This window comes from Rhinocladiella mackenziei (genome assembly GCF_000835555.1).
Source record: "Rhinocladiella mackenziei CBS 650.93 unplaced genomic scaffold supercont1.3, whole genome shotgun sequence".
Classification (NCBI taxonomy): Eukaryota; Fungi; Ascomycota; class Eurotiomycetes; order Chaetothyriales; family Herpotrichiellaceae; genus Rhinocladiella; species Rhinocladiella mackenziei.
Genome location: NW_013550602.1, coordinates 880,490 through 904,929, shown reverse-complemented (window position 1 = coordinate 904,929; position 24,440 = coordinate 880,490). Strand labels below are relative to the sequence as shown.

Below are 24,440 nucleotides of genomic sequence, written 5' to 3'. Positions count from 1 at the left end.
ATTGAACTTTTTGTTCGTTTCTAGCTTGATTTTCATTTTTTTTTTTTGGTCATGCATTATGCGAAACATGTTTCCAGGGGCTCAAGCCTGGACGACTCTGGCCACGAAGGATCCGACCTCAGCCTCAACATCCCAGACCACGTTTTCCCTGAAATAATCCCGATACCAGATCCCAAACTACTCTACGTAAATGCGCACGCAGAGCGCGACCGTCGTCTTCGCCTCTTGATCCGTCGATATTCGAATCAGATCCAATATGGTTGCAGGAATGTCAACTGCACGACTCCGACCTGCCTGAGCTACAGAAAGAGAAACAGTACTGGTCCTCTGAGGAGATACACCGAACTCAGCGCTCGGACTTTGGCTTGTCAACTGGTAGAAGAATGTACACGAAATGGCAAAGAACCACTCTCAGGACTATGTCAGAACGATCCGGTGGTGCCGTGGTATGAGGACCCAGCGGTCACAAAGAAAAGAAGGAACAGCCTAGAGAGGTTAGGACATCACCGGTATGAGAATGGGCACTTGCCAAAATGCCCGACCACAATACAGCGCCACAAAGAGTCAACCAGGAACGGGTCTGGGACAGAGCATGCGCTGCCACGACGACCTACCCAAGATGGAATTGTGCAGGCTGGTCGACATCTGCGGTCGCTGGATGTCACCAAAAATGACGAGGAAATTGCCGAAGGGATTATCAACATCCTGAACTCATCCTTCACAAAGGATCGTCCTATCAAGGAGGGACAGGAAGAAGGCGAAGAGGGCGATGCGAAAGACAATATTCTCCATGCGTCACCAGCTCCGCCGAAACAGAAAGATATGGCATCATTCACACAGACTCTGTTTGATATGGTGCCGCTTCGACTTTTAAGTTGGTTGCCGGCAAGGACTCGTCCTCCATCAGAGTCTTCGAAATTACCAGATGATCCGGAGATCCAGCAACAGGACGTTCCCAACAAAGAAGTTTCAGAGACCGACAATCCTGCAGGGGATAGAGTCGGAGTCTCCAAAGCCAGTTCAACTGGTCATCAATGCGAATCGCTCAATGATCGGACGTCCCTAAACTACTCACTGCGAACACTCACATGGAATAGCATGACGTGGATGCGATCAATGCAACGCACTGAAGACCAGGAAGTTTACCAAAGGAAATATCTCCCATTTTTGAAACAAAGTTTGTTTTATTGCCTTAATGATCCCGAACGCCTGATCAGATCCATCAAGAATTTCCAAGACAGCTATGGTCCTCAGCGGAAGAAAACAAAGCCAGAGAATGAGACTAGCGGGTCTCCCGCATCCAATTTACCCTCCAATCACTCTCAACGAGACCTTGTGAACTCGAACCCTTGGCCTATGATTAGTACGCGGACGAAGTTTGACATGGAAGCATTGTTAGCGAGCCTTTCCTACCTTGACAATTTCGGCCAACGCGACTTAATTCTCAACTGCATATTTACTGCACTGCAGCACTCATATCGTTTACCTTCATGGCTGCAGGATCGCTCATCGGGAAAGCATGGTCGCTCGACAAGCGGAAGTGGTGAAGGAGCATCTCTCATGGAACGGAAACTCTCTCACACCACCATTACACACGACATATTATGCAATCCATCGACGCAACCTGGCAGTCCACTTGAGAACGGGAAGTTGTTGGTCCCGCTGAAGGACAACCAGGTAACCGAGATGTGTCTCGTCGCTCTTATGTCTATCGCTTCCCTGATTTTCGACGGCCGACATCGTGACTTCTGGGGTCAAAAAGTTAGCTTTTCTCGGTTTGCAGCGTTGAGAAATAGTGGCCTTGCCCATTCACGTTGGCCCAAAAATGTTGGCGCTGACGAGACAAAGCAATGGACACTCCAACTTGTGGGGTCAATGATCAAGGCTATTGACGTCTGTGAAGATTGGTCTGTCCTACGCCTGCTCACTGCCATTATGGACATCATCAGTCATCGACTGACCGTAGCCAAATGGACTGCAAACTTGAAGAAGCCGAGTTCTCCGAAAGCTGCCAAAAGGACGATTGTCGAGTCACTGATAGACCGATTTGATCGAGACACACTAGAAGGATGGGACGAGTTTGAAAAGAATTCCAGTTGGATAGGAACGGCTGTCATTGAGTTGGCCAGAACCGTCATACTCAAGAACTGGGATCGCCGTCCGATTATTCGACGTGCAGGGCCTGTTGGCGGCGCACTCGAGCTTTTGGCTGGAATATATCGCGAAAGAAAAGAGCTGAATTTGGATTTGGACCTATTCCACATGCCATTCATCGCCGATACTTTCGACGAGCTGTCTATGCCCTCCGAATGGCTGTCTTTCCGCGCAGACACGCGTCACATGCATCTCCTGTCATTCTCCTTCCTGTTCGAACCGGCCACTCTAGTCAGGTATTTCAGAGCAGTCAACATTGAGATGATGCGAAAATCACACGAGAACGCTACTCTTGTTTACAACGACACCAGGCATTATATGTGGGCCCCCGCAATTCCAATTTACGGAGCAACAGAAATATTGACACATTTGCGGCCTCACATGGCCAAGTTTTTTGTCCTTACAATTCGAAGAGACAATGTTTTGAACGATGCGATCAACCAGATATGGCGCCGACAGCGAAGAGAACTCATGCGGCCTTTGCGTGTTCGACTCGGTAAGGATGAGGGTGAAGATGGTCTCGATCATGGCGGTGTCCAACAAGAATTCTTTCGAGTGGTGTTTGCCGAAGCCCTCCGACCAGATTACGGCATGTTTACCGTAGATAGCACGACAAGGATGACTTGGTTTCAACCAGGTTCGTTCGAGCAACTCTACAGATTCGAAGCGCTGGGTATCCTGATGTCAATTGCCGTGTACAATGGCATTACGCTACCTGTCACCCTCCCGTTAGCTTTCTACCGCAAAATTCTGGGACTAAAAGTGAAGAAACTCGAGCATATCGCCGATGGCTGGCCTGACTTGACGCGGGGCCTGAGAGCTTTGCTGGAATGGGCTGACGGAGACGTGGGCGATGTTATCGCCAGAACGTACGAATTCAGCTATGATCTATGCGGCAGCACCGTCACGGTCGATATGCAGAAGATCGGCCGGGATGACCCCTGGCCACCAGCCAGAGCGCGGCGCAGCAGCAAGAAGGGCAAAGAAAAATCCAAATCGACGTCCTTCGAACTCCCCATCGAACCGACACTCACTCCACCTGCTCAGCCTTCGCCGAATCTAAATCCCACCATTGTCCCCGTCCTGAGCAGAACGTCCTCTGTGGAAATTAAAGGCATCTCCACCCCCTCGAGCATTGATAGCGACATGCTCGCAGAAGAAGCCGGAGCTGGAGCTTCACTCGTCACCAACGCCAACCGCACGCAGTACGTCAAAGACTACATACTCTGGCTCACGCACAAGTCCATCGAGCCTCAATACGAAGCCTTCGCCAAAGGTTTCTACACCTGCCTAGACCGCACGGCCCTCTCCATCTTCACGCCCGAGGCCCTCAAGTCTGTGGTCGAAGGATACCCAGATATCGACATCGACGAGCTCGAGCGTACCATCACCTACGACGAGTACGATAAAGAGTCGCCTACGATCGTGGATTTCTGGCATGTCGTCCGCAGTTTCAGCCCCGAACAGCACAGGCAATTACTCGAGTTTGTGACCGCGAGTGATCGCGTCCCTGTCAATGGGATCAAGAGTATACAGTTCATCGTGCAGAAGAATGGTGATGACGACAATAGGTTGCCGAGCAGTAGCACCTGCTATGGTCGCTTGTTATTGCCGCAGTACTCAAGTCGACAGGTCTTGGAGGAGAAGTTGACCAAGGCTATTGAGAATTGTGTTGGTTTTGGGACATTGTGATGCCTGAAATTCCTGAGCCTGGTTTTCAATTTGAAGTTTGAACTCGGTGGTCCGTGGTTTCTGTCGCAGTTACAGTCGGCATCTGGGTTGTGTTGCTCGGCTTTGCAACATGCCCCTTTACGTTGGATGATGGCTCGATCGGGGCGAACAAATGGGTTAGTAATTGAGAGCCGTTACATTGGATTCGGCAACCCGAGCCAGGAAGGAGAAGATAAACGGGTGTGATCGTGCTCGTCTGTCAGAATAGAAAGACGGTGGTGAATCCCCTGTTTTATCGTTGCCCAGGTATGGATGTCCAGGAAAACATAAAGATATGTTGAGAAAAACGGATGGAATTGATGAGTGTTGAAATTGATTATGTATCCTGACTGTAAACGAAGTCTATCTAGTCTCGTTCCGAGTTCTCGTTCCAGTTCTGGTTGATTTCTATCCTGTTCTATTGGACTCTATACGGATCTGTGTAGATATGTGCACACATCCATGGCGATGCCATGTCAATGGCCACGGGAATCCATCTTTACCTTGCAATGTAACTTGTCGGCTCAGAATCAGGCATGCCACGCTTCTCCTCTCGCATCCATCATCTGCTTATGCACGCTTGTAACGTCAAAAATCAACCTCTCAGCTCTCCAGCGCTCGAACTCCGGATGCAAAATGCTCGTAGGGAAAGTCACTTGTGCCAGAAATGGCGAGGCCAATCAAACCAGCCCAGTCCGTCGGAACTCCTATACGGAAAGCCCACCCTAATCAGAACTTCACTCTCGTGACCTAAGCCATAACTTTGATTGCTCCAGCCGTCGCTTCCAAAGTCATCTCCTTGTCCGCGAGATCATGAGCCTCCAGTTCGTTATCCTCCACTGCGTCAATTTTGGCGGGGTTCTGCAGTCCTTGGTCTTCCCACCCTTGCATCATCTGATGGTATAGTTCCGTCTGCTTCTCGTGGCCGTGCATTGGATAGTCGATACCTCGACGGGCACGCGAGTCCATAGTCTCGACAATGTAAGCATTCGCATCGTTGTCTGAGATATAATCCGATTCGAAGACGTAGGTGCGGAACTCAGTATTCTCCCAGCCAGTTCCTGCATGCTGGGTTGCATTCTCCCAGTCGTCGGTCAAATAGTGCAAGTATCCACCATGAGCGACCAGGACGATCTCGACGGCCTCATCACCATTTTCAGCCAGTTCTCGTGCCTTCCGTCGTAGGAGAAGTCGGGTGTCTCTAGCACGAGCTTTGATGGCTTCGCTGGCGGGCGAATAACGGTTGGAGAGTGTCTTGACGTTCCAGTCCTCGCTCAGATATGAGAGATCTACCGGCCAGCCATGTTCAGCACAGATTCTTTGTAGCACAGGTACATCACTTCCAGTGTCGCAAGGACAGTCACTTGTTTCTTGGGCGTCGGGAATCGCAAGGATCTTAGGTTGGCATTTCCCATTGGCGAGGGCAGGGGCGAAGGTGAGGTATGCAGTGTGTAAAGTCCGGGAGAGAGGAGAGGCCGTTACGAGGGAGATAGATTCCTGCTTGGAGGGCGGGAAGTGGTTTGCTTGGAGGGCCGCGCATTGAGACTCTCCTAGGGGGGTGAGTTTGGGGTCCGGTAGAGAGTGGAATTGGAAGCCCAGGTTGTGGAAGCCTTGGGCATGACGGACAAGATGGATCCTGGGCTGAGAAGGCATTTTGATCAGTGAGGTGGAGGTGTGGTGGTTGTAGATATGAACAGCGTGGAATGGAAGGGGTTGTTGGCGACGTTGAGAGAAACTAACGTTGATGCCGTTGTAGCCGAGATGAGTCTAGCAAGGAAGAAAGAAGAAGACAAGGGAAGACTCTGGAGAAAGGAGGCAAGACCTATACCAAGGAGGAACGGTGAGAGATGAATCTTGAAAATAGGTGAGAAATTGATGAATTCTGACTGTGATGGTCAAAAATGAAATCGATCCCCCACCTTCCCGAAGGTCCCTGAGTTTGTCCAATGCCCGCCGCCAGATGGCCCGATGATGGTTATAGTGAAGGACTAGGACTGGGACAGCAATGACAAGGCGTCAAATTGGATCCGAGAAAGCGGATGCGTGGCCAGAAGACGCGGTCAAGGTGAAAGTGTTTGAATTTTCGCGCAATGGGAAACGACGCCCGTGAAACACGGCCAGATTTTCGCCTGCGATATTTTTTTTTTTTGCACTGTCCTGTAAAAGCAAGGGCTCCATACGACGCTGGAGGGTGGTGCTGGGCGCTCACTCGTCGCCCCGGGTTCCTGCATTTGGCTATGCGACAGTCACTTCGGGTGTCTGAAATGTTATGTGTGGAGGATCCTGTTCACAGAGTATGGACTGGGCTGATTGACAATGACAGTGTCCGGCCCTATAGTCACACTTGGATATACAAGTATGCTCCCTCTCTGTCCTCTCAGTCTCTCCCCCCTCGCCTATACTGGATGAAATATTATTCATTCTGCGCCTCGATCGTACTGCCTCTCAACCACCCAATCCAACTCGAACGATTATTTCGTTTCTGCTCCTCATCTGCCACGGCCTGTTCTTGCACCAATCGTAGAGGTCTCAGCTGATTCTGTTTCATCACCGCTCCAGGGATATTGCTTTGTCCTTGGCTTGGATTACTTCCGCCTGTCTGTGCCGCTGTAGAGCTGCCATCCGTATATGATTTTTGTTCTTCGCTGTGCTCGCTGGTCATACTGTTGGCCGAACTACCACCTCGTGTACCAGAGCCTGACGGCGCCCGAGTGGCACTTGTCGGGCTGAAATATGACCCTCGTCCCTGGGACAGTTGTGGGCTAAGTGGTCGTATCCCCGGACTCATTGGCCCTCCAGAGACCGTGCGCATGGGAGATCCACGGTTCATTTGCTGGACCACTGCAGCTGCTGCCATGTCCGTTTGAACCTGATCAGATCGAGCCCGACGATGTCCTCGGTTGAGTGGAATACTGGGAGCAGTCTCTGGATTTTCATTCGGCGTTGGTGCTGCGGGAGCTGGTTGTGCGTACGACATCGGTCGTGCCTTTGGTCCTGGTCGTGACACAACAGATCTGGCCCGCTGCAGCAAGCCAGTTGCAACTCCAGCAGCTGTGGTGGCTGCAGTTTGCGTGGGCGTGGATGTGTGCTGATCTGGTACGGCTGGAAGTGCCTTGTCCGTCGCTGCGGATCTGGTGGGCGGTGGCGGAGGTTCCTCCTTGTCGTGAATAATACGCTCAAAACCTTCGTGCTGAAGCAAGCGCCCGATAATCTTGTCGATGTATAGTGTCAGAGCCTTATTCTCTTCTCTCAGCGACTTGTTATCGGCCTCCAACTTCTTGTACGCTTCACTTTGGCCCTCGGTGTCCTCTTCCGTTGACTCGAGTTCTTCTGCCAATGTGCTCATCTCGCCGATGTCTTCATGAGTATGATGATCGTGCATAAAATCCCCCTTGAGCGTTTTCTCGCTTAAAAGCATCTGAAAACTCTCATTCTCTTCCACAAGGCGTGCGTTTTGCATCTTAATTTCCATGATTGCCTTCTCCAGCGCTTGGAGACGTCCATCACCCATGTGCTCTTGTTCAGCCAACTTCAATTGTGCTTCAGCCAAGTCAAATCTGAGGGCTTCGATGGCCGCCTCCTTCTGTTGGAGGGTCTGAAGAAAGTCGGGTGCATGGCTATCCCTTGCGGCGGCACTTCCATCTGCACTGCCATCGGATAACTGGGTCTCAGCTATGCCAGCTACTAATTTGTCAGTCTTATGCTATTCCAGGATGAGAACCGACATACTAGATCGGCTGGTGTTAAGTCTTTCAGCGCTCCGATTTCGCAAGGCTTCATTAAGCCTACCGATCACCGCTTGGAGATCTGCTTCCTTACTAGCCTGTCTCTCCCGGTCCTGAAGGAAGGCTTGTTTGTCCTCGTTGTAAATTAACTCGAGCTCTCGACATTGCCGAGTCAAATCCTTGATCTCTGCTTTCAGTCGATCTAATTCCGTTTGTCTTTGATAATCACGTTCTTCGGAGGCAGTCTGTTCTGTCGCTGCTTCGTCAAGCCGTTGTTGCATGCCTTCTAATTGTTTTTTGTATTGCTCCGATGCTTGTTCAGCACGATGAACCTGCTCTTTCAAATCTGCGATCAATTGTGCGTTGGCAGATTTTGTCTCCTCATTCTCGATTTCGTTATCAGGCGTTCCAAATGAACTGCTCAAGCGATTTGTCGCTTTCCGCAGAGGTCGGGTCTGTCGGAGAGACGGAGTGCGTGCAAGACCTTGACCAGTACTCGTTGGTACTGAACTTGCCACAGGAGGTCTACTGGGACTATTTTCGACAGGATTCCGACGCGGTGAAGGAGTATTCATAGGGGTAGAAAGCGGTTTTCGGGCACTGGGAGTCGACATTGTCTTCAAGGTTGACCGCGAATTAAGAAAAGAAAGACGCGTTGAGATACGAGGAACAATGTGGCAGGATGAACAAGAGGACAATGTTTAGCTGTCACATAAATAAGTTGAGGTTGCATAGAGGAGGGTATTGGTCGAAGATTGGGAGAATGTTGGTATTGGCCAGGTAGCAAGTCTGCGCCTTAATCAGCATGAGATGAACTCGATGATCAAGCGCGCAGTCTGGCTGTGTATGATGTGGAAAGGTGTGTTGGGTCGGATGCAGGATTATCCTGGCAGTTGTCTGAGACGGTCATACCAAGGACAAACAAATGAATGGTTGCAAACACGCACATGCCACTTGAATCTCCGGATGCAACCAGAAAATTGAGAAGTGACGGCCCACCCCCCTTGCGTCCAAAGTTTGCTTTTTTGTTGGTCTTGCGAGAATGCCCCTTTCAAAGGCCCAACCCCATTCAACTCCGAGACTAGTCACGTGAGCCAAGATTTTTCACCCACTGTGCCTGGGCAACTCTGCACTCATCAAATTCACGATCTATTCCACACACCACCCATCAGCAACTCGCCGGAGCGCTTGACTGTCAATCCTACTACACCAAGTAGAGCGCAACGATGGCACCAAAGAAGGCGAAGAAGACTACCGACAGCATCAACTCGCGCTTGGCGCTTGTGATGAAGTCTGGCAAAGGTAAGTATACCGCAATGTGAAAACTCTCCCTCTGTTCTCACATTTCGTTCAGTCACTCTTGGTTACAAGTCCACTCTCAAATGCCTCCGATCTGGCAAGGCCAAGCTGGTCATCATTGCTGGCAACACCCCTCCTCTCCGAAAGAGTGAACTCGAATACTACTCTATGTTGTCCAAAACTAACGTCCACCATTTTGCTGGAAACAACGTGAGTGGAAACATATGGAAGAAGACCCTGCGAAGAAGCTCTTCTGGGCTTTGGAGGGATTACAGCTAATATTTTGTTTGATTCCAGATTGAGTTAGGCACTGCTTGCGGAAAGCTTTACCGTTGCTCAACCATGGCTGTTCTTGATGCTGGCGACTCCGATATTCTCGGTGCAGCGTCGTAAAATGCCAAAATGATGCCAGACACATATCAGCCAAACAGTGCATGCGTTTCATGCGGTACCCGGCTCGTTGACCCGCCCGGAATGGCGAGACCAGAAACTGAAGGTTGAGTGATCGAATGTTCCGATGTTCGTGGTGCTGGCAGAGGACAAAACGGATAAGAAATAGAGAATCCTGGTCAATACAATGTCATGAGTCATCCCTAATCACGGCACCTGTTTCTTCACCGGCCTTCCAACTGCTCCCCTCTGTAATTCTACTGTGTAAGCCTCGGACATCGCGGTTGCTAAATATCACGTGATATTAGTCCCAATTTGGAAAGTAGGGTTTTCTGCTGTAATTTCTTGGCAATCTGCATTTGTAATGCGGCGAAGAAACTTGATCCTACAAGATTGCCGCAACATCGTCAACTCCTTCTTTCGTTTCGCATCGTTCGCAAGAAGTGCTGTCTCTTTGAACAACCGTCGAGATGGCGAGAAGACCTGCTAGATGCTACAGATACTGCAAGAACAAGGCCAGTCGAGTCCCCGCATCACCGTACCTACACGCATGTTTACTGACTTCTCGCAGCCATATCCCAAGTCCCGTTTCAACCGTGGTGTACCTGATCCCAAGATCCGTATCTTCGATTTGGGCCGAAAGCGCGCCAATGTCGACGAATTCCCTCTCTGCGTTCACATGGTCTCGAACGAGTACGAACAATTGAGTTCTGAAGCCCTCGAAGCCGCCCGTATCTGCGCCAACAAGTACGTTCCCTAATTGCTCTACGCAAGAAAGACGATGATCTAACAAATTCCTAGGTATCTCGTCAAGATTGCCGGCAAAGAAGGTTTCCATCTCCGAGTCCGAGCCCACCCATACCACGTCGTCCGTATCAACAAGATGTTATCCTGCGCTGGTGCTGATCGACTTCAAACTGGAATGAGAGGTGCTTGGGGCAAGCCAAACGGCACCGTTGCTCGTGTCAACATTGGTCAGATCCTTCTGTCCGTCCGAACCCGAGATGCTCACCGAGCTACTGCCATTGAGGCTCTTCGTCGATCCATGTACAAATTCCCTGGTCGCCAAAAGATCATTGTCAGCAAGAACTGGGGTTTCACACCATTGCGACGAGAGGAGTATGTCAAGTTGAAGCAGGAAGGCCGAGTTTTGATCGACGGTGCATATGTTCAATTCTTGAGAAACAAGGGCAACATTGAGCAAAACATGAAGCGATTCCCCGGTGCTTACGAGGTTGCCAGTGAGGCATAGATGTCAATTCGGGCCAACGGACAAGGTGTATTTTCAGGAGATGGATGAACTAGTTAGCATACAAAATTGAGGGGTCGATCGTCAGAGTCCACTAATGTGTGCCCTCGTCTCGGTCCTTCAGAATGAGAAATGCAATTTTCCACCCCGGGAGCTAATAATGGTTCTTTCATTCTGCCTCTGGATACTTTGAAATCGGAGAAAGGATACCAATGAAAACACGAAACCCACCCAACATCCCCACAGGTACATCAAAGTGACGAAAATGCATTGATCACGCACGGATCCTTGGGGGGCTAGAAAATTGTCCCTGAACTATGAGTCAACGGAAAACCATGCCACAATTCAGACATCGGATTGCGTACCTCGAGGCGAAAGGGCTGAATCGACAAGGCAGTGTTGGACCCTTGAAAGACTTTCAGCCCCCCTGGATTGCCTAGTTTTGAGGATCAGGACATCAAATACCGCGTAGAGGCAAGATATTCTAGACGTAGCTGTGGCAATATTGAGGTTTATCGCGAAGCACGAGGAACAAAATGGGCATCTCGTGTTGCAAGGCGTAAAGTCTGAGACAAGCCGCCTGGATCCGTGGTTGGCTGGGCGGAAGATAAGCCTAAACAGCCAGGATACTTGAGATAGCGGATGTCACCCGTAGGGGGGTGTCTGGATTGGAGCGTGGGAAGCGCTAAACGGGGAGCACAGGCCCTGGGAAGCCCGTTTCAGCATTTTTGAGCGACTTTTGAGGTCCATCTTGCATCTCGTCATGCAAATGATCCCGCCCTCTTTTTAGCTTGGGTCATCTGTAGCCCTCACGCTGCCAGTTGCAGCTTCGTCTCCGGGAATTTGAGCCTGGTTGACAAAAGCCCAGACATTCCTTTTCAAGAAATCACATCAACCAACTCGCACGACGCTGCCCTATCAACGATTACACAACGTGTCACTCACACCAGCTTTCAGCGCATTCTATCTTGCCATCCAGCTTGTGCCCAACATCCCTCCCCTTTTTAATACTTACGTCCTTCTAGTCTTCCTTCAGGACGCCTGAATCCATACTTAGTCTTCTTTATCATCCCCACCGGACTTTGTCACGATACCCCAAGCGCTACTCCTTTGTACCTCTCCCGATCGGATCAGGACCTCCACCTTTCCAACTCCCGGGGCTCGCGATTAGGAATCGACAACCGACAAGGAAGAGCATTGACGAGACAAAGGGCGAACTATATCATCCATTGATCAAACCTTCCCTCGTTATCGCAGACACGCCTCTACATCTCGTGCTCTCTGAAGCGCGACCCACCCGTACGGCCGCGGGTTGGGGATCATGGCTTTCCAACAATCCGCTGCTCCTCGTCACATCGTCATCAATACAAATCATTCTCAAGAATCGGCATCTCAGGCACAATTCCGACCGGCAGTCGAAGATTCGCAGGAATGGGTCCTCTTCTCTCCGTCCCATGCGGAGTCTACCATAACTCGAACGCAAACTAGTCAGACCGTTGGAGCATCAAGAGCAAGCGACGTATCACTAAATACTGCTGGAAGATCTGGAAGACTTGAATCATCTGCTTTAGATGAAGAGGTTACCGAGGATGGTGACCTCGATAGCCTTGACGACGGATTGCATGCTTTCAGAGAACCTCCCTTATATCCCACTGTCTCCAATCAGACCCAAGGAGCCGTCTTACCAACTCATGATGGTTTAGGAACCTTCCCTGCATCAAGCCCACCCGTTTTGGAACAACTATGGCAACACGAGGCGTACAATCCCAAGAGAAAGTACAGTGGACATCACCGCCGCCCTTCGAGCGTCCAAAGAAGGCTTGACACAATTGATGAGATTGAAGCTCAAGCTAGCGACGAGAAGAGAATGAGAATAGAAAAATGGCGCATGGAACAGAGTCAAGCGTTGATGGAAGAGGTGGAACGAGAGACCCGCAGACGTCTCCGACAAGGCTCTCGCCAGTCCACTTATTCAGAGACTTTGGCTTCTATCAACGAGGATGTTCTTGGGTCAACGCCTAAACAGAGCGACTATCTCTCAAAGTCCGACGAGGATACCGAAGACTCGGAGCCGTTTTGGCGACGGATAACCAGAAAATTCATCCGTGATGTCATTGGCATCGATGAACCACTTTTGTCCGTCATATTTGGAGAGAGTTTGCCGGAAGAGGTTGAGAATAGACCTTCATCCAGCAACATTCTGCCAACCATTCCAGAGCTGACATCAGATGTTCGCACCTATGAGGATGACACCTGGAGGGATAAGCTTCTTCAACGCATCGCACGAGAGCTGGGAGTTTTCGTCCATCAATTGTCCCCATATCCGGGGGCCTTTACTACTTACTCTCGCAGTCCCGATTATGCAGGAATGCCCGTATCCATGCCGCAGCAGAAACCCCAAACATCCATTGCGACATCAACAGGTGAGCGTCAGGTCAATGAACCCTTCCCGTCAGCGATGACTCCCAACTTCCCGCCTACAGTGCAGGATGTTGCTCATGCGGAAAGCTGGGGTTTTGAAGAAGATCCGATGCCCTCATCCTCACCACTAGATTCCTCCATGAGCCTTCAACGAGAGCGAGAATATTGGGAAAGGGAACTTGATCTGAAGATGGTATTCAGATACTTAAGAGATAAATTTGTAACCTGGACATCGACGCAATCGGCGCAAGCTCCAAGACCAATCGAAGATGCAGCTACACGGACTGCTATAATACGTCAACATCACCCTCTCGTCGCTCGAGCTCAACGGTCTCCTGTTAGAATAAGAAGGGAATCAAGGACGATTGCAAGAAGACCAGCAAGCAGTTGTGCTAGCGAGAGTGTTCGAAGCAGCAGAAAAGCTTCTTTGGTGAGGAGTGGCTCAAGTCGAAACTACTGGGATATCGGTGGTAGTGTTGGAAGTGCAAGTATCATTGCCAGTGGTGGTGCATGGGGCGAGGCATAAAACATCTCTGGCTGCATGGACTTTCGGGATCTCACTCAAAGAGTTTCATGGCGTTTGTTCAAAGAAACGATTGTATGAATACGGATCACGACTTACTGTTAGAGATATCTATTTTCTTTGGGGGTAGAGACGACTTATGGAGAGCCCTATATAGAGTCCGTGACTCACTTGATCAATATACTCATTCATGACCCATATGAGGCCTCGAGAGATTGACCCGCCTTCTCCCGGGGCATTAGATCGACACCAGCCTTTTCATCTGAACTTTTGTTCACCCAGCAAAAGAGTCACGTGATGGTGCTCTGTCACTTGACTGTGTAAGAGGCGATTTCATTGGTGACCGACACACCACTTGCGGGTGGGGTCTTTGTAAACAAATGATTGACTACGGGGAGTAGAAGAGGCAATTTGTTTTCTTCCTCTCTTAAATCGGCTCCTCAAGCTGGCCGAGCCCTCAATTCTCTCTGTCCGCGGTTCGGCGCAATCGGTATTGACCGTTCTCTGACCCCGGGCCGTCATCAACATGGCCGATGAAGATGAACTCTACTATCTACAGCCCGGATTTGACCTCAATAGTCTGACCATCCCTCGCATACGAGCCATCCTAGTCTCCCACAATGTCGCATATCCTTCATCCGCGAAGAAAGGTCAACTGCTGGAAATCTTAGAGCATGAAGTCATGCCTCAAGCGAACAAATTGCTCAAGGCACAAGCAAGAGTCCGGCGCACCAGTAAAGGCATCACCGATGTTCCCAGCAGCCAAGAAGGAACAATTGATGGCGATGATGATGCTGACAAACAATTGATGCCACCTCCACCGGCCCCGACGACTCCACGCAGCCGGAAAAGCAAGTCTGACCTATCGGCCGGGAATTCTGTCGCGGCGACACCTTCGACCTCCAAGAGAACCAAAACTCCGAGTCGAAGAAGCACAACCAGAACGCCACGAGCTCCAGAAACAGAAGGAGAAGGAGACGGGGCCGCTCAAAGACCACGAAAGAGTGCACCAGCTCAAGCTATGTCAGAACCGTCTGTGAAGATCGAGGAACCTGATGCCAAACTGAAGAGAGAATCACTAGAAGCAGGAACAAGTCCCTTCTCCGACGACAATCCATTTCAATCAGGGTCTAGTCCACCCTCAGGGTCAAAGAGATTATCATCCACCTCACGATCACGGAAATCCCTCGCATCATCCACAAGTACGAAGAGCCCCGCCAAGCGCCGACAGGCGACCTCACCATCTATCAAATCTGAAGAATCCGCGCCATCACATTCGACCACCTACTCACTTCCTGTTTCTAGAATTGCGCCTGATGAACGGGAAGATGGAGTCGCCGTCACTGAAGAGTTCACTCCTGATGCTGCTCGTGAACTGGCTGAGGAAGAGAGGAACGGACAAGTTGTGCCCGGTAGAACCTCGACCCTCGTGCGACGGAAAAAGAAGAAGCCGACAAGTATGGTGGCGAAAATTGCTCCGTGGGCTGTCATCACCACTATTTTGGCAGCTCTCGGGGGATGGTACAGACAAGAAAAAATCAATATCGGATATTGTGGAGTAGGAGAATCCCATTGGTCACTGGCATCCAATCCACATATTCCTGCTTGGGTTCATGAGAATTTCCAACCAACATGTGAACCTTGTCCGCAACACGCGATATGTTATCCAAACATGGAAGTCCAATGTGAGACCGATTTCGTCCTCAAGCCTCATCCCTTGAGCTTACACGGTGCTGTGCCGTTACCTCCGACATGCGAACCAGACAGTGAAAAGGAGAGGAGAATCAAGGCGGTTGCCGATAGAGCAATTGAAGAGCTCCGGGAGAGGAGGGCTTCTTATGAATGCGGAGATGAAATCACCAGCGCCAAAGCCGTCGTTGCCACAACTACAGGAGATACCAAGTCGGTTGTGAAATCCACTGCATCCAAGCTAGAAATCGCAGAGGAAGATTTAAAGAAAACAGTCTCGAAAATGAGGCGAAAAGGGATGAGTGAAGACGAATTCGAAGACCTCTGGCGAGGTGCATTGGGAGATATTATGGGAAGAGACGAAGTGGAAGTCACTCGCGATGGGTAAGTTTAAAGACCTCTTTTGAACCTTTCCCCTTTTTTGGGTGGTGGGATCTTACAAACTTTGCGAATCGCTGACTGACCAAGCGTCTCTGTTTCCACTATTTCAGATCTGGAAGAATCCTCCTTTCAAGTTCCTCCCTCGCAAGACTCCCCTTCACATGCGCAATCCGACGATCCCTACTTCGAGCGATTACGCAAAATCGAATCCCTATTGCAATTTTGATTATCATCTGTTCGGGCTTGGCTTACGGACGCAATAAAATCATTGCCTATCAACAGGCCACGGAGCAGATTCCGGGCTTGGTCGCTACAACCCTGGACAGACTGGCGACACAGGCGGCGCTGAAGGAGGATGGACGCACAACCGAGCCGTTTATCAGTGTTGGCCAATTGAGGGATGATGTGCTGAGGAATGTATTCAGTGCATCAGAACGGGAGCGCGTGTGGCAGAACGTCCGCAAGATTGTGGAGGGCAATTCGAATGTGAGGGCGGCGACGAGGGAAGGTGGTAAGACGGGCGAATGGAGTCGTGTTTGGGAGTGGATTGGCCCCGTGGATTTGGCGCCTGGGCTGGACGGAAGGAGATCAGGAGGTTTGATTCGTGATGCTACAGCGCGAGGAAGTAATGCGGAAGGAACATCAACAGCAGACAGGTCGAATTGGGAGATTCGAAAACGGGATGAGGGAAGGCCAATCTATTGATTGATCTTTTTCCCTCGACCTGCCGTTGTTGAGCGGGATACTCATGTTTACCTTTTCATTTTCATCTCTTCACGATGGGAGCTTTTGATGTCCTGTTTGAATGAACTTTGCATAAGGGCCGGCCCCGCGGACTTTGGGACTCTGGCTTTGTTTCTTTGTATTTATTTCCTTTGCGGACCAATGTGGTGCTATGCCGTGTCATGATTGTTTGAATGGACTTGGACTGGACTGTTGGTACTGGTACGCTCATGACCTTCACGGGCCTTTCATGGACGAGAAGTGACGCGGACTACTGAAGGTCCATCAATTGAGAAGATGGAAGTTAACATATTCAGCTACGATTGTACGGACGTGTAGTGGCACTTTGTCTTTCCTGCGCATTACTATCCAGATACGTGGGAATAAACCTCGATACGTGTCAGAAGGAGTGTACTACTACCTAGCCAAACTCTATCCCCACCTCCAGCCTTGTCCTTCAAACACAAACTCCAAAACTTCTACTAATATACAACCCCTGCCTCCCTGCATCCGCACCAGCAACCAGCATTTGACATCCTGATACAGCCGCGACTGCGACTTTTTGTGGCCATTGGGTGAAGCTCCTCAAAATTTTCCCTGCCCAAAAACTCGCTTCGTTATTGGGCTTGTATACGTATGCCACATATCATGTGACAGCTGCTCCAGGCAAAAACAGGTTTTCTCCAGAAACATTTCTTGAAACGCACCCCGTATCTGCCTATTTACCGGTGAGTAGCCTGGCGATCAACGAGCGGGGTGCGGGAATGAGGAAAATGACTTTGCGAGAATACCTATTGGCACAATCTTAGTGTCAGGATACACAGTCCTTCGGGGAATTTTCTGCTTGTTTCTGCTCTTCCGTTACGTCGGATTCGACATTTAGTTTTTCTTGACGGATCTTTCTCTTGAATGGGGACTTGATTGGTGGGTGAGAAAACAGTCGCAAGCTACTTGTCGGCGGGACTTGGTGAGGCTGCGAAGTTCTTCAAAAGAGTCTACGGGAACAGGAAGAAATTACAGAGGACGTCGCGATCACAAGTCTCAAGAATCAACACTACCTTGTCCACCGCAATCTCATTCCCGCGAATCGATCAGTTGATCTTTCTCCTGCAAGGCAGATAAACCTCCCGTACTTAACCACATATCCCGCCCCGTCCACCGTCGCACAAGGCAAAAGAGGAAGAAATGAGTCAAATGCAACGCTTCGAAATGGCCTCGGACCCTCACGACCCCCCTGGCCTCCGCTGGCTCGAAACCCTCATTCCAGGCATCTACTTCGCCTCGACTTTCGGCTCACTGATCACTTTTACAAGTACTGTCGGCATCTATGGCTCCCCTCGCCGCTACTATTCCGAAATCCAAGTATTCATTTCACTTGCCTGGCTCTTCTTCACGCTCTCATTGGCCCTCGCTACCGTGACGAGCATGGCGCTCACGTTCCAGCGCCACCACGTCAAAGACGCCTTTGAGCGCGGGTATAAGTCGTGGCGCGGTGGCGCGGGGAATCGCACGGCGGGTGAGAGGAGCGTGGTTTTCGGCATTGTCGTGCTGGGCTGTGGGATGTGGTTGATGGTGCTGGTTTGCTTGGCGTTTGTGTTTTTGAGCTTGTCGGTGGCCGCGTATTGTTTGGCGGTTGGTTGGATTGCATTTGTGGTTAGTGCGGCGATGATGGTGCTGAGCGTCGTGTTTTGGGTGGTCATGAATCAGAAAGACTAGACCTGAAGGCATGATGGAGACGGGATGGAAAGTGGGGGGACAGGATGGTTTTGGTACGGGCCTGTGATAGAGGACGAGGATTCTTTATGAGACACATGGATGGATTGCGATCGTGGTCGTTTTAATAGGATGGAATGCAAGAATGCTCTGAGCGAGGGGAGCTTCAAGATTTGAGATAGCTATTCCAAGATGATTATGGTGATGGTCTTCTGAACAATGAGCTTCAACCAGTCAATCTCTTTGGAATGGTGCAACTTCAGTGACAACGTAGACACTTGAATCTGAACATATCGTATTCTATTTTCCTGAGATGGTGACAAACCCACGTTCTTTGGTGTTCCAAGAGAATGAAGCCAACCTGCTCAGAAAGTCGTCGTGCGTGTCCTCGACGTCATCACGAGCAGCGTTGGTGCCTGAAGTGTTCACACTTGAGACTCTTGCCCTATAGGGATTTTCTCATTTTCACATTTGTATGTCTGCTCTTAAAAACCCATTCGGTTTTTCATGTCCTCATTTCACCTACCAAGGACCACCGATCGCATCCAGACCAACACTCGAACTGCATCCCGGAGCTCTTTTTTTTTTTTTTTTTTTTTTTCCCTTTCATCCAGCAATCTCATATCTGGTTCCAACGACGAGATCTCTCTTTGTTTCTTCTGGTCTCTGATCTCCAACTCCAATGTCAGCCATGCCCAGCAATTGTATGCGGTCTGGAAACCCTAGGTCGTCAATGTCAGTCCCTTGAACAGGGTGTGGCCGTGGGTTTGGTAGGAATCCACAGGGACTCAGGAGGGTCGTCCGTGTTGTTTGGTGTTGCGAGCTTGTCCTGGTAAGCTGCAGAGTTATGGAGTCGTGCCAACTTGATTTCATGGTTGATCCTCGAGTTGCTGGTTGAGGAAACAAACATCTAGCTTCACTGGTTCGAAGGACATAGGAAGGCATATCTCGGGTCAGAGGAGTCCATAATATCTGATTTCGTAAAGTGTTGCTCAGAGTGATGTAGTTTGGAACTGTAAATCCGCAGCATTGTGTGGTATTCGCTTTGTGGAGGCAGGTTGTCAGTCACCTTAAGGGACCTAATGTTGTTGAAGTGGCTATCAACATTCGAAGGAGTCGGGAACCTAGGAGCGCCCGCATAAGCGAATTAAATACACAAAGCAGACGCAACGGAGATGGACCTCGCTTAACGGAGCACACTCGACAAGGGCAACTTTCGTTAGCAGGGAGCTATATCACGTGGCTATGGCAGCCTATCGTTATAGGGTCAATAGGCTTTGCCTTTAACTAATTTCTAGGGATTACTTAGCGATGGCTTTACCTATCGTTCTCTTACTCAAGCGGCACTAATAGTTAAGATTTGGGGGCCGACTAGGCTAGGCTTCAGCTATCGGCGCCTGGCACTGCAGGCCTCAGATCACGTGCAGAGCTAACGAAAGTTACCCTTATCGAGTGTACATTTTAGGATCCCGTGCGGCTCCCCACGCGCTCAGGGGTAAGCTACTCCGCAACGAGCTCCCAAGGCTGTCAATCAAATATATTTAGCTTTCTGCTGGGATATTAGCGGAGATCGGATAATCCCTTGACTTTCACCCCCATGTCAATCTCTTCTGGATGGGAGGGTTTATGCTGCAGCAAACTCAAGGAACGCCATCCCCAGCCAGGAACCTAATTCCCACTCCAAGTCAAAAAGAACAAGATCATTTATAAGCCTTTTCAGAAGCTAGCTTCCAACGTTCTTAAAGCTACGCGCAGTTCGCGGTTAACATTTTCACGATGAGCGACTTGCTGCCCCCCGGCCCAGCCCGAGAATCAATCCAACCTCGCCTTCCCGTCCGTCCGGCTTCACCGCTGCCCAGTATAAAGCTTGAACCTCCGCCAGCCTCAGGACGAGATCTTGTCCTCCAAGTTCGAGTTTGTCGAGTCCCCCAGTGCCCGAACCGGCACTGCAATCTAAGAAGCCATCGGCTTTATGACCCTGCCGTTGCCTTGAGCCGTCAATCTCAAGCCCAAGCTCATCAGCACGATTTGAGAAAGGAACCAAAGCTCCAGCCCCAACCCCAGCCTCTGGGTCATGGTCACGACATTTATTTCAGCAGCAGTGGGATTGGACGCAAAGGAGTGGATGGGTTCCCTTCTCTACCCCTCGAGAACCCTCTCGAGACCGACCTCCGAGCACTCTTTCATCATTTCTTTGACTCTGTCTTTGATCGGCTGGCCGACATATTCCGTGGCCCTCTGCAGGGACCCGACTACAAGAACCGCATGTTGTCCGTTGCGTTGACCGACGAAGCATACTGCATGGGTCTCATTACCCAAGCGCAGACCGACACAGCCATTGCGCGGGGCTCGTTCGGAGAGACGACAGCCTCTTTGCAGCTTTATACGAAGCTGATCAGGATCTTCCGCGTTCGGCTGGCAGCGAGCACGGGAGGCGGCACTGGCACTCCCCAGCCTGCTCACATCGAGATCGCACTCTTGATCCTGTGTATCCTGTTATCCTACAATGCGACGCGGGGGAGATTCAACGAGTTGGTCATGAACTGGAACGCCATGCGCCATCTCGTTAATATGCGAGGAGGTATCCATTACCTGACCGTTGCCCTCGCATACGTCGTGCACGTCGATCGATTGTGTGCAACCATGCTGGGCTTGCATCCGACCTATTCCGTCAGCTCGCCATTGACGATGCATCAGCATCAGTTCTGCCGACCTGCTTGGTCGACATATGGTTCCGGATTTACAACGCTAGAGCGAAGCCAGGAGCATTCGTTCAGTCACCTGGTCCTCGAGCATTCTCTGAATACGTGCGAGTTGCTATCACTATATGAAGCGAGACAAGCTGCTACCGCTGCTCCATCATCGTTTCGACGAGGGCCCTTTTTGCAACGACCACGACCTTTCAGCCCCGAATACTTGTACTATCGCCGTGATAGAGTAGATGAGCAATTTGCCGTCCTCTACGCCGACCTGCTGAACGAGAGCACGCCGTCCAAATGTATCTTGTTGGCCACGAGAATTGTTGAGTATCCGGTGACCTGGGCCAACTACGTCCCTACCCTGACCATCCACCTGTGTACCGAGTTATGCACCATCCTGCGCCGACAGGACCTGTTTCAGGGGTGGTCGGGCCTTTTGGACGTCCTGCGCTGGATCTTGTTCGCTATGGTGACGAGCCCGTGGCCATTCGACGGTCGGGATTGGGCCATGTCCTCTCTCCAGGGTCTCATCGGAGCCAAATATGGCCCAGATCACTGGCCAGACCGGTGGTGGGAGGAGGAACTGAAAAACTTGCAAGACTTTGCCTGGTCACGCGCACATGATGCGAAGCTCGGTCAGATGCGGAGGGAGCTTGACAAAGGATATGTCGACACAACTACTCAAAAGGGAGCACAGAAGTCGTGATGGACGGACCAGTGGTTCGCAAGAGAGTACCTGCTGCTCGTTACTCAATTAACGAAATCAGTCCATTCCCTCTCGAGCTTCAACATGCCTTGCGCACCTTTCCTTTTCTTCTGGGCAGCATCATCGCGAGCTTCTGTTAGTTCCATCTTCTGTAAATTTCTTGTTCAATATGCCCTCGAGGGACTGGACAACGTATTCACCGATGATTGGGAAGAATTTCCAAGAATGAAAGGAGCCACCTGTGGCAAGTTGGAGCGAGGGCGCTGCTGGATGCCGGGAGATAATGAAATCCTGTGCAGGCGTGAAAGAATACCTGGATGCGATTTAGCCTTTGAAAGATTAAGAAAGTCGTATGGGCAAAGGATTCGGAACTAGAAAGCCTTACCAACATACTCAATACTTCTCGATTTCCCAGCCTTCCACTTCTTTACCGAAGATACCCTTCGTGACCAACCTGACCTCAGTCTTTCAAAGTTTGGGAAGCATAAGACTGATCTTCGTGACGAAGCTTGTCTTCAGGTGATATCAAAATCATTTCGCCAGAGCCAGGATGCCGATAGGTGTTGGCAAAGCTGATATCGCGACAAAACTGCAAAATATCGTCCTCGGTGGGCGGATATGTCTCGCCCGGGTAATTCCAGCTCGACGAACAAATACAGGCACGTTCTCGAACTTATTCAACCGTTCGCTGGCTACTGTGGCAGTGGGTGTGATGACCCGGCTCCAACAAACCGGTCTTGAACTTGCACCTCAAGTCGATGAGGAGCACTATCCGCTAGAATTTGGGGAGTCATAGATCCTGTGGCTAGAAGGATCTTGTTAGCCGCAAGTGTTTGGTCATCATTCGCTTCGAACTCCAGTACAGTCGTGGTCCGCACCAAATAGGAGCGATGAAACTCGTCCCTAAAGATATTTGACTCCATTGTCAACGGCTATTTGTATGACTTGCCGCGGACACGAAGTTGCTTCTACCCATCCATCATCAGAGTTGATGAAACAGTCAGGATTCATGGAATAGTTCCCATCCCCAAATTGAGGGTATGTCTTCAATATTTCTTCGGGTTTCACAACTCTAGCCTGGCGTGGTTTTCCAGTCTCGTCCTAATTCTTCTCATCCTTAGTCCGGTGTCATCGCCCTCCACGAATACAACATCACCCTCATGGAAGAAGCGGTTGAAGAATGGTTCATTCCTCCAGGAGTTTTGGGATTAAAGAGTGAGGCGCATGTACCACTTATCGCCATGATCGGCTCACACAACCTCCTGGTAGTCGTCTGAGGCGACGAGGAGATATGGAAAAGGAGTGCAATCGATGAGGATGATTGAAGAGGATTGGCCGGTCTTGGAGAGACGGTAGGCCGTTGAGACGCCAGAACCTACAATGACGCACAAAGGCTTAGCACTTGAGAAGGACACGATGTTGCAGCAAACCGGTGCCACGCCTCCTCATTTACGTGCTCCAGCCTCGGTACTTCTGGCGAACAAGACCACCATTGCTTCCGACGGCGCCGTGGAGATTGGTATCATCGGATACGACAAGACCTTCATCGTAATCGGTGATGACTATTTCAGGAATGCCCGAGAATCTGCCCTTACGTCAATAATGTGTACACGATCATTCGTGAACTGACTTACACTGTGCCAGTCACTACCAAATTTTGATTCTGATCTTGATCCCTAACTTGTCGCTTTGTGCCAGTGTGGTGCTGTCTTGCCCTCTCATCTTGCGGGTCGTTGAATCACAACATCTCTCGCTACCATAGTTTGTGTAGTTGCGAACGCCGGGACGTTTATGCTCCGACTCTTTCAGTAACGAAGTGAGCAGGTGGATATCGACGTTGCAGTGGCCAGGTATAAGCATGCGAGATTCCACTAGGGGTGAAGTATGATTCTCGCTTCCCTTCGCCATAATGATGATCGGTGTCGATCTTCCCCAGACTAGAGCCGAAAAGAGTAACCGTTGCACTCCGTTGATTGTGGGTGACCAGTCGTTGAGCTGTGGTTGTTCCATGATGGATACCTCCCCCCGACGCTGGTCATTGAAATTTGACTTGCTAAATCTCCTCCGAGGTTGAAGTTGGTATTTCCATTTCTTTCTGATCCGCCTTTCTTGATTTGTGCGGTGACATGATCTTGGATTCGACGGGAACGTCTAAATCTCCTAGAAGTCGCCAACTGTCCTTCAAACATCTTGTTGAAGAAGGAAATGGGACCCAAGTCTTGCGATACACCCGTTTAGCGCAATCTTTTGAGCTGAAGTGTTGATATTCGGTCAAAATGTACTTTAATGATTGAGAGATGTGACATAAAGGTAGTACCAGAGGATACGTCCCTTTATATTTCTCCGGTTCGTCAATAGACATGAAGACCGGTGGGGCCCCAACTGATTCATCTTCATGGATGACGTGGAATAAGGGCCAATGCAGCCCCGGTAGAGTGAGGCTGAACACATTCCAACTCAGTTTAGCACCTAGATTGCATCCATTCCTGGTCAGGATGGGTGATGAGGCACTCTCTGTTTATGTCTCTCCAGCCGATCAACCCTAGCAAGGCGTGTTGTATTAGGACAGCCCCGAAAGTGGCAACGAAACCGTCGCTCGTGTTTATCAAGATGCACCCTAAGGAGTCATTGGATTGCTCAGGAACCAAAGTTTGGATAATCTTACCTGAAGGCTGAATCCCTTTCCAAAACTAGGAGCTGGCCATTAGGCGGCACTCTTCCTTTTGTATACTTCTCCCCTTGTAAACAAACGTCCTGACTTTTGCCTCTGGCATTCAGTCTGTTCATATGAACCGCTTGACTCATTTAGCCAGTAGAATCAGACACGGCGTTGTTTCGTCATCAATGGATGACGATCGAGGCTTTTGAAGAGGGGGCATGCTCTCCTAGCGTGCCTGACACCCTCAATGCGGCCTCGGACACATCAGCCCCAATCACTCTAGACGATTTCCTCTACTACTACATACTTGTCGTCGAGTCGCCTCTCAATGTAGTCGGTAGCTCCGTCTCCACCACTCAATCTGGAATCCAAATTGGCAAGTAGATCCAGCAAGTACGT

The 24,440-nt window shown here is 50.2% G+C and overlaps 10 protein-coding genes across 10 annotated transcripts; 7 read left to right on the top strand and 3 right to left on the bottom strand.

Moving 5' to 3' along the window:
* Nucleotides 1–51: 51 nt before the first annotated feature.
* Nucleotides 52–3,846, top strand: Z518_03873 (uncharacterized protein; the record flags this gene model as incomplete). The annotated part of the gene is made up of 1 exon (XM_013417582.1): nt 52–3,846. One exon carries the CDS (start codon nt 52–54, stop codon nt 3,844–3,846), a length of 3,795 nt encoding a protein of 1,264 aa, XP_013273036.1.
* A 768-nt stretch (nt 3,847–4,614) lies between these two features.
* Nucleotides 4,615–5,517, bottom strand: Z518_03872 (uncharacterized protein; the record flags this gene model as incomplete). The annotated part of the gene is made up of 1 exon (XM_013417581.1): nt 4,615–5,517. One exon carries the CDS (start codon nt 5,515–5,517, stop codon nt 4,615–4,617), a length of 903 nt encoding a protein of 300 aa, XP_013273035.1.
* Nucleotides 5,518–6,277: 760 nt separating this feature from the next.
* Nucleotides 6,278–8,203, bottom strand: Z518_03871 (uncharacterized protein; the record flags this gene model as incomplete). The annotated part of the gene is made up of 2 exons (XM_013417580.1): nt 6,278–7,545; nt 7,594–8,203. 2 exons carry the CDS (start codon nt 8,201–8,203, stop codon nt 6,278–6,280), a joined length of 1,878 nt encoding a protein of 625 aa, XP_013273034.1.
* Nucleotides 8,204–8,815: 612 nt separating this feature from the next.
* Z518_03870 (60S ribosomal protein L30) lies at nt 8,816–9,281 on the top strand (the record flags this gene model as incomplete). Its single annotated transcript, XM_013417579.1, has 3 exons — nt 8,816–8,891; nt 8,944–9,098; nt 9,186–9,281. 3 exons carry the CDS (start codon nt 8,816–8,818, stop codon nt 9,279–9,281), a joined length of 327 nt encoding a protein of 108 aa, XP_013273033.1.
* Nucleotides 9,282–9,768: 487 nt separating this feature from the next.
* Z518_03869 (60S ribosomal protein L10-A) lies at nt 9,769–10,530 on the top strand (the record flags this gene model as incomplete). Its single annotated transcript, XM_013417578.1, has 2 exons — nt 9,769–10,025; nt 10,080–10,530. 2 exons carry the CDS (start codon nt 9,769–9,771, stop codon nt 10,528–10,530), a joined length of 708 nt encoding a protein of 235 aa, XP_013273032.1.
* A 1,318-nt stretch (nt 10,531–11,848) lies between these two features.
* Z518_03868 (uncharacterized protein) lies at nt 11,849–13,474 on the top strand (the record flags this gene model as incomplete). The annotated part of the gene is made up of 1 exon (XM_013417577.1): nt 11,849–13,474. One exon carries the CDS (start codon nt 11,849–11,851, stop codon nt 13,472–13,474), a length of 1,626 nt encoding a protein of 541 aa, XP_013273031.1.
* Nucleotides 13,475–13,997: 523 nt separating this feature from the next.
* On the top strand, nt 13,998–16,246 carry Z518_03867 (uncharacterized protein; the record flags this gene model as incomplete). The annotated part of the gene is made up of 2 exons (XM_013417576.1): nt 13,998–15,544; nt 15,652–16,246. 2 exons carry the CDS (start codon nt 13,998–14,000, stop codon nt 16,244–16,246), a joined length of 2,142 nt encoding a protein of 713 aa, XP_013273030.1.
* A 1,227-nt stretch (nt 16,247–17,473) lies between these two features.
* Nucleotides 17,474–17,980, top strand: Z518_03866 (uncharacterized protein; the record flags this gene model as incomplete). Its single annotated transcript, XM_013417575.1, has 1 exon — nt 17,474–17,980. One exon carries the CDS (start codon nt 17,474–17,476, stop codon nt 17,978–17,980), a length of 507 nt encoding a protein of 168 aa, XP_013273029.1.
* A 1,773-nt stretch (nt 17,981–19,753) lies between these two features.
* Z518_03865 (uncharacterized protein) lies at nt 19,754–21,382 on the top strand (the record flags this gene model as incomplete). Its single annotated transcript, XM_013417574.1, has 1 exon — nt 19,754–21,382. One exon carries the CDS (start codon nt 19,754–19,756, stop codon nt 21,380–21,382), a length of 1,629 nt encoding a protein of 542 aa, XP_013273028.1.
* Nucleotides 21,383–22,831: 1,449 nt separating this feature from the next.
* Z518_03864 (uncharacterized protein) lies at nt 22,832–23,392 on the bottom strand (the record flags this gene model as incomplete). Its single annotated transcript, XM_013417573.1, has 2 exons — nt 22,832–22,967; nt 23,064–23,392. 2 exons carry the CDS (start codon nt 23,390–23,392, stop codon nt 22,832–22,834), a joined length of 465 nt encoding a protein of 154 aa, XP_013273027.1.
* Nucleotides 23,393–24,440: the final 1,048 nt, after the last annotated feature.